The sequence below is a fragment of the Branchiostoma belcheri genome, unplaced genomic scaffold, assembly GCF_001625305.1.
Source record: "Branchiostoma belcheri isolate BF01 breed outbred unplaced genomic scaffold, Haploidv18h27 scaffold1, whole genome shotgun sequence".
NCBI lineage: Eukaryota > Metazoa > Chordata > Leptocardii > Amphioxiformes > Branchiostomatidae > Branchiostoma > Branchiostoma belcheri.
Genome location: NW_017802379.1, coordinates 926,462 through 934,191, shown reverse-complemented (window position 1 = coordinate 934,191; position 7,730 = coordinate 926,462). Strand labels below are relative to the sequence as shown.

Genomic DNA, 7,730 nt, shown 5'->3' with positions numbered 1-7,730 from the left:
TTATTTTCATGCGTGACATTTCTTCTGGGGATGGATTATTTTTCCGCGGAACCGCCGAAAACTTCACGCGCACAGCCGGCAGGATAGCGGCTCGATCCACGCCGCTCGGCCGAAGAAAATTCGAATGACGAACACATTTATCGGGGAAATATTGGAATTAAATCCCTACGCGCACGTGCTCAGGGAGGCGAAACGCCAAATTATCAACACCCGCTGTTATTTGAGTAGAGGGACTGCTCACGTGCAGGCCGGCAGGCCGAGGCGGGATGTTATCAGGCGGGACCGCGGCACTGTTTATTTCAGAAGCCGCTGGCCGTAAACCCAGCCGCTGTAAAAATAACTTGCGCTCCGGGCAACCTGGCTTTCCGAATAAGTCTCGCACAGAAAAAATTACTTGCGCGGCGAGACTGCGAGACCGGGTATTTTAACCCCTGCATAGCTAAAATGTAAACATTGCCTGGCATAGGAAATGCTAGCCTCTATCAAGCTTCGGGAGGCAGCTGGAAAGAGTAGAAATCGGCCAAATAGGGAAATAACATGCCCGGGGACTCGGGTGCGGCAAAATGTTCTCTCCCAGCAGACAAACTCCCCTGGCATGTTATCTCTCTATTTGGCCGATTTCTACTCTTTCCAGCCGCCTCCCAAAGCCTGGTAGATTCTAGAAAATGCGACTGATTGCTCAGTTGTGCAACTGATACTGTGATATTTGTCATCTTAATGATCCTTTAAAACTTCTCTTAGGATAGTTCTTCCTAAAAGGAAGCTGAATGTACATAATGCATTTGAAGTGAGATGAATTAAACCATGACAACTCAGATTAGTAGTATATTTGTCAATACATGTACTTGTCTTTCCTTGGGCTGGTTGTTCACATACACACGGTTGTGCACACACAAATTTAACATGCGCATGCACGCACACACAAACTGTGGGGTTTAGTATATTGCAAACTCCTGCCCATGGGTAAGTCATAATGTACATAAAGATACATAACAAAACGTTGTACATGTCTAATTGTATACATTTATAAATGTGATATACTATAAGGGTTACACTACATAGTGTACGTTGCTGGCCAGTCTCTAGTAAGGTTCTCTATCAACTTTACTAATGTGGGGTTTGACTTGGAAGCAGTGGCACATTTTTAATGAAACTTGTGTGATTTTCGTTAGAACACAATAGCACACTGAAATCACTCGGTGGTGTGACATTGTTGTGTGACACATTTGAAGTCCAGCTGTTTCAACAATCTGCTATGTTTGTCAAAGGAGGTTTAATACAAGAGGCCTCTTCTATTTAACCTCCTTGGTTTGTCTTCTATACCAGAATTTCTCGCCATGAATTCATCTAGCAAATTCAGATACTTGTTGACTTTTGACAATCCATACATTGTGAATATAGGACAGTATTTTAAAGAATGTCTAAACGTAAGAAATTCTTTTAATGATTGTATAAGCGCCTTTTCATCCCACATCACCTAGTATTGTACTACGTAGACTGATTTGTTAGATTTGTTCTCTCATTTCTGCCATACTTTGTACCTTGTACATTGTTGCGTAATAAAAGTCACAAGTCACTCTTATTTGTGACGGACTAGCCCCTCCCATATAACAAATGAAAATGTTCCTACGAATATGCACGTTAGACCAAAACCATTGTACAACGTACAATTGTATATATCATGCTAAATAATTTCACATAGTCAACACACAGTTGGCACACTCTTTAGTCTACGAGTCATTGTCCGGATGTGTGAGAGTGAACTTGAATTGTTCCATGATTCTGACGTGTTTCTCTTTCTTCCGACGGACTAGCGCCTCCCATATAACAATAGAAACCGTTCCTATGAATATACACGTCAGACCAAAACCATCAAACATAGTCGGAACAAAACCGATGATCGCCCACTGCAGCCCGAAGCCCGAAAACGCGTTGACTTGCCCCAAGGCAGTTGCAGCATTGACCTCAACCAGCTTCAGGCCAGCGTATAGTAGCACGGTTCCTCCGAACTTACCTAAAAGGCCTGCACACAAGACTGCGGCAGCTGTTGGCTCAAGCAGCCACGTTTTACTCTTGAAGATAGACGTTAAGCCTGCCAACACTGTAGGTATACTGTAAGCGTATGATAAAACCATCGTTGTCGTGGTGCCGGATGCCAGGAGGCCTTTAACGTCAACGCTCAACATAGCGAATAAGAGTGCTGTGACGAGGGAAAGTGTCATTCCTAGACCAACATTGTCCGAGTCGACAGTCGTGGAGGGGATCTCGTTGATCATGCCGCTATAACCAATTAGTACAACACCTGCTATGCACCATAAGCTCCCAAATATGGTAGCATGGGTGGGTATCTGAAATCATAACAGAAACGACATTTAAACACTGCAAAGATTTTAAAAAACGAGGATTTGGGAATTAAAACGAATTCCACAAGAATTTTGTCATTCATTTTGTTGTTTTCCTGTCAGTTTTAATGTAGATTTTCGGCTTACCTCTTGAAGAAAAATGAGAGAAAGAATCGCAGTGAAGACGATTCCGCTGGGGCCCATCACGATTTCGGCGTTGGCAGGAGGAAGGTACCGATAGGCAGAGAACTGGCAAAGGATGGCGAAGAAACGACCTACTCCTTGGAAAACCAAGCGGAGGAATTGCTTGCAGTCAGTTGGGATGAGGCTCGTCTTGTTGTAAACGGCGACGCACAGACCGGCTGAAGCCAGTAGCAGATCGTTGAAGAAGTGCAGCTGGAATTCCGTGTATCCCCTGTCTTCTACATATCGAAATGCCGCAGGCACGAAACCTTTGAAAAGGCCGGATAGGAGACAGGCGGCCACGCCCCACTGTTTCTGAACAAAAACATGAGTATGGAAAATTGTAAGATAATACATGGTTCTTGTTTTGTTGCCACAGAGTTATAAATTAAATTAGTAATAGGTCACTAGTTGCTTATCAGATGCAGAGGTTCTGAACTATGTTTAAAAATCAAGGAGAAATCAATTTGATAGAATCTCTCATTGCTGTTTTAATGATTAATGTGGCTTCTGCCTGAGGCCGCTGGACAGGATGGGCCCCTACACTTTTCGCTAACACTACCAGCTGCAGGGGTAAATATGTGACATTTCTGTGGATTTGGCGGATCAGCTTCAAGACATGTGGAATTATATAACTTCAGATGCAAACATATGAAGAGGGAGAATTTGGGGCAAATGTGAATCATTAAGTAGAAAGAAACAGACAACTACCCTGGACACTTTTAAACGCTGTCAATTTGGTGTATTTATATAGCATGTGTCCTTGTCCTAGTTGCTTACTGTCCATATAAAACGTGCATGGACACTATATACTGTATATATGAGCTTACCTTGACCCAGAGGCAGCAATCGAAGCCCTTTTCCGGATCTTCATCAGAATTTCGATCTTGAAAAATGTTCTCCAACTTCTCAGAGTCCTCGCCGTCACCACCCGGTGTCATTGTTGGCCTTTTTGCACTGTTCCTTTTGGGTAGAGTAGATGCCATCCTACATGTATGTCTTCATATGTGAATTCTTAATCGCGTACGCGTTTAAGGCAATAATACAAACGCCGTCTGAACATACTTTTTGGGTGACAGCTAGCTGCTTCGGAAAGACTTACACAAACACCAAGATGGCCATACTAACTATTCCTTAACCGGTCCAACCTGTCTATAAGTATGACATAAATTGCATATTTCAAATGTCGCAAACCCTGGGGTATAACTGCACAGAAAAACGCGCATCGCGTGTTTCAAGAAGCAACAGAACCACGCCAAGCTTCAAGCTTGAAGATCGGTCAGTGGTAAATAGATATGCATTTGCTTTGCAAATATTAGTATTCATTTCGATCTGTAAGGAAGTTAAATACGATTAAAGGGTTCTCGCGAGACTAGGTCACTCCGTGAGCAATATGTACAGTGGACATCGAAAATTTGGATCCGTGTTTCTACCTGTCAAAAGAGTCACTGATTTAGGAATATTCTACTAACTGATTAAGTGGGTATTGGACCGACTACCTTTCTGACCGTACGACAGAAAAAAGGTTGCGAAAAAAAATCTCAATTTTTAGAAAAGCACAATATATCACATCTATGCTCCACCATGCAATGCCAAGATTAATTCTACAAGATTCTGACAAGTGTCAGAATCCCCAAAACGTGTTGACCTGCGTCAGGTCGACGGCAAACATGTACTTGCCTTTGCTTGGGCTGGTCATTCACATACACACGGGTGTGCACACACGCATGCATGAACGCACACACACGCAGTAAGTCATAATATACATAAAGATACATACACATGTCTAATAGTATACATTCATAAATATGATGTACTATAAGTGTTACACTACATCGTGTACGTTGCTGGTCTCTAGTATGGTTCTGAATCAACTTTACTAATGTGGGGTTTGACTTGGAAGCAGTGGAAAATGAAAACTCCCAATTTCTGTTTTCAATGATAGTTGTGTGATTTTTTTTTTGTTGGAGCATAATAGCACACTGCAGTTCAAGAGTCATTGTTCGGTGGTGTGACATTGAAGTCCAGCTGATTCAAGAATTTGGTATATTCGTCTTTCTTCCGACGGACTATCGCCTCCCATATAACAATAGAAACCGTTCCTATGAATATACACGTCAGACCAAAACCATCAAAAATAGTCGGAGCAAAACCGATGATCGCCCACTGCAGCCAGAAGCCCGAAAACGCATTGACTTGCTGCAGGGCAGTTGCAGCATTGACCTCAACCAGCTTCATGCCAGCGTATAGGAGCACGGTTCCTCCGAACTTACCTAAAAGGCCTGCACACAAGACTGCGGCACTTGTTGGCTCAAGGAGCCACGTTTTACTCGTAAAAATCGCCGTTACCCCTGCCAATATTGTAGGTATACTGTAAGCGTATGATAAAACCATCGTTGTCGACGTGCCGGATGCCAGGAGGCCTTTAACGTCAACGCTCAGCATAGCGAATAAGAGTGCTGTGACGATGGCCAGCGCCATTCCTAGACCAACATTGTGCGAGTCGATAGTCGTAGAGGGGACCTCGTTGATCATGCCGCTATAACCAATTAGTACAACACCTGCTATGCACCATAAGCTCCCAAATATTGTAGCATGCGTCGGGATCTGCAATAATAAAAAAAAGAACGACATATAAACACTGCAAAGATAGAAACAACTATTTGGAAAAGTATTTTGGGGATGAAAACGAAGTTCACAAGAATTCATTTTGTTGTTTGTCAGTAAAGTTTTAATGTAGATTTTCGACTTACCTCTTGAAGAAAAATGAGGGATAGAATCGCAGTAAAGACTATTCCGCTGGGGCCCATCACGATTTCGGCGTTGGCAGGAGGAAGGTACCGATAGGCAGAGAACTGGCAAAGGATGGCGAAGAAACGACCCACTCCTTGGAACATCAAACTCCGGGCTTGCTTGTAGGTGGTTGGGATGAGGCTCGTCTCTGTGCAACCGGCGACGCACAGACCGGCTGAAGCCAGTAGCAGATCGTTGAAGAAGTTCAGCTGGTACTCCGTGTATCCTCTGTCTTCTACATATCGAAATGCCGCAGGCACGACACCTTTAAAAAGGCCGGATGCCAGGCAGGCGGCCACGCCCCACTGTTTCTGAGGAAAAGAATATCCATGGATGGTTATAATGTATGGATTCTTGTTTGTGTGTGTGTTTGCTACAGGCTTAGAAATTAACAGGTTACGCCAAAAACAGTTACTCAAGCAACTAGCTATTGTTTTGGAAACGGCCAGACGTTTCAGGTAGCATCCACTACCTTTCATCAGTGGCACGAGAGACTGCAGGAGAATGCAGGTTTTTAATCACGACCATATTGCAATTGCTTTTATCTCGATCGTCTGACCGTTTCCAAAACCATATCCAGTATGGAACTGTTTTTGGTGCATCTTATTACCAGTATGTGTAACCTTCACCGCCGTCAGTAACAGGTTGTTAGTTGCTCAGCAGCGGGTCTGAACTATGTTAAATCAAGGAGAAATCAATTTGATTCAGCCTCCTTAGCTTGTGCCCGAGGGTGCTGGGCTACGGCAGGTGGTTGGCCGACCAGGTTTTGTTTTATCTCCAATGACCCTGGATTGGCTACGACCGTGGGGTATCGTAATGATTTTTTTAGTATTATTCAGAAACACAATGATGATAACAAATGAAAAGACATGGACTAGGTGACTGCGAACTCAAGTTAGGTACAACTTATATTCTCGCAGCCACTTTTGCAATGGAAGAAAAATATTTTACGTAATAATTTGAGAACTCTTGGTTATGAACATCACTATCAAAGATATGTATTGCGACAAAAATGCCCGCATGGGGCCTGCTACATCCATGTCCTATTTATTGACCCTTATTGACTTCAATGTCCGTTGATTAGTGTTGACTCGTCTGTCATTAAACACTTTTTACATGTTGTCGTGTTTGTTTGTTTCCCATGACAGGTAACTGCCCTTCTAATACACCAGATTCCTATATAGTACGGACACAAGACCGGATTCTAGGGTTAATTGCCCACTCACACTAGGATAGACTCCTACTCTTTTCGCTAAACACTACCAGGGGTAAAATGTGACCTTGGAGGATTAATTTCAAGAAATGAGAAACGATATAAATACACATGTGAAATGGAGAATGGGGAGATGGGGGGGGGTGAATCGAATCATTACATGGAAAGAAACAGACTTGCACTTTGGATGCTTTTAAACACTGTCAATTGTCATCTTTGTATCATTAGCATCTTGGTATCTAATATATGTCATTGGCCCATTTGCTCACTGTCCATTTAACTGTGCATGGACAACATACATGTATATACTGTATATACGAGCCTACCTTGAACCAAAGGCACCAATCGAAGTCTTTTTCCGGATCTTCATCAGAATTCTGATCTTGAAAAAGTTCCTCCAACTTCTCAGAGTCCTCGCCGTCACCACCCGGTGCCATTGGCCTTTTTGCACTGTTCATTTGGGTACAGACGCCATCTTATGTCTTCATACGTGAACTCTTAATCGCGTACGCGATTGAGACAATACAAACACTCATACTCGATATATTTGGAGCCTATGAAGGGGTTACATGTACAAATGTCAGTTAACTTTGCAGGGTTTTGATAAAAAACATAAAATTTAGGCTCGTGTCGTTATGGTTGAGTTGTTGCAATGCCCTCAATAGTCTATATAAGACATAGCTTAAAGGGATTTGACATTTTTACCTTCAGTCTCTAATGGTCTGCAAAATAACAACTTGAACAGCGATTTTATCTAAGACGATTTGGTCACACATGTACATGTACTTTCCCTAACACCGTGTGATAGCACTGAACCTACCTTTTGGGTGACAGTTGCTTCGGTCGGAAAGGCCTGCGCAAATACCAAGGTGGTCATATGCATGCTAATGATTTTTCAACCGGTTAGGCCGGTCTATAAGTATGGCAAATGGCATATGTCAAATGCCGCGAGCTCTGGGCATAACTGCACAGAGAAAAATGCACACGTCATCAAGCTTCAAGCTTGAAGATCGGTCAGTGCTTATTACAAAATATAATTATGTTAACCTTTAATACATATCTAGATCTATCTATCTATCTATCTATCTATCTATCTATCTATCTATCTATCTATCTATCTATCTATCTATCTATCCATCTATACCCCTCTATAATGCTCTCCCCCCGCTTACGCGCCGCGCTTACGTCAGGTGGTGCGC

The 7,730-nt window shown here is 42.8% G+C and overlaps 2 protein-coding genes across 2 annotated transcripts; both read right to left on the bottom strand.

Moving 5' to 3' along the window:
• Positions 1-1,515: 1,515 nt before the first annotated feature.
• LOC109466280 (solute carrier family 35 member G2-like) lies at positions 1,516-3,691 on the bottom strand. The gene is made up of 3 exons (XM_019763990.1): positions 3,356-3,691; positions 2,490-2,840; positions 1,516-2,348 (listed from the first exon to the last, which is right to left on the bottom strand). The coding sequence occupies exons 1-3, from the start codon at positions 3,509-3,511 to the stop codon at positions 1,731-1,733; spliced, it is 1,125 nt and encodes a 374-aa protein (XP_019619549.1). The 5' UTR covers positions 3,512-3,691; the 3' UTR covers positions 1,516-1,730.
• Positions 3,692-4,301: 610 nt separating this feature from the next.
• LOC109466301 (solute carrier family 35 member G2-like) lies at positions 4,302-6,968 on the bottom strand. Its single transcript, XM_019764013.1, has 3 exons — positions 6,858-6,968; positions 5,279-5,629; positions 4,302-5,132 (listed from the first exon to the last, which is right to left on the bottom strand). The coding sequence occupies exons 1-3, from the start codon at positions 6,966-6,968 to the stop codon at positions 4,515-4,517; spliced, it is 1,080 nt and encodes a 359-aa protein (XP_019619572.1). The 3' UTR covers positions 4,302-4,514.
• Between the last annotated feature and the right edge of the window lie 762 nt (positions 6,969-7,730).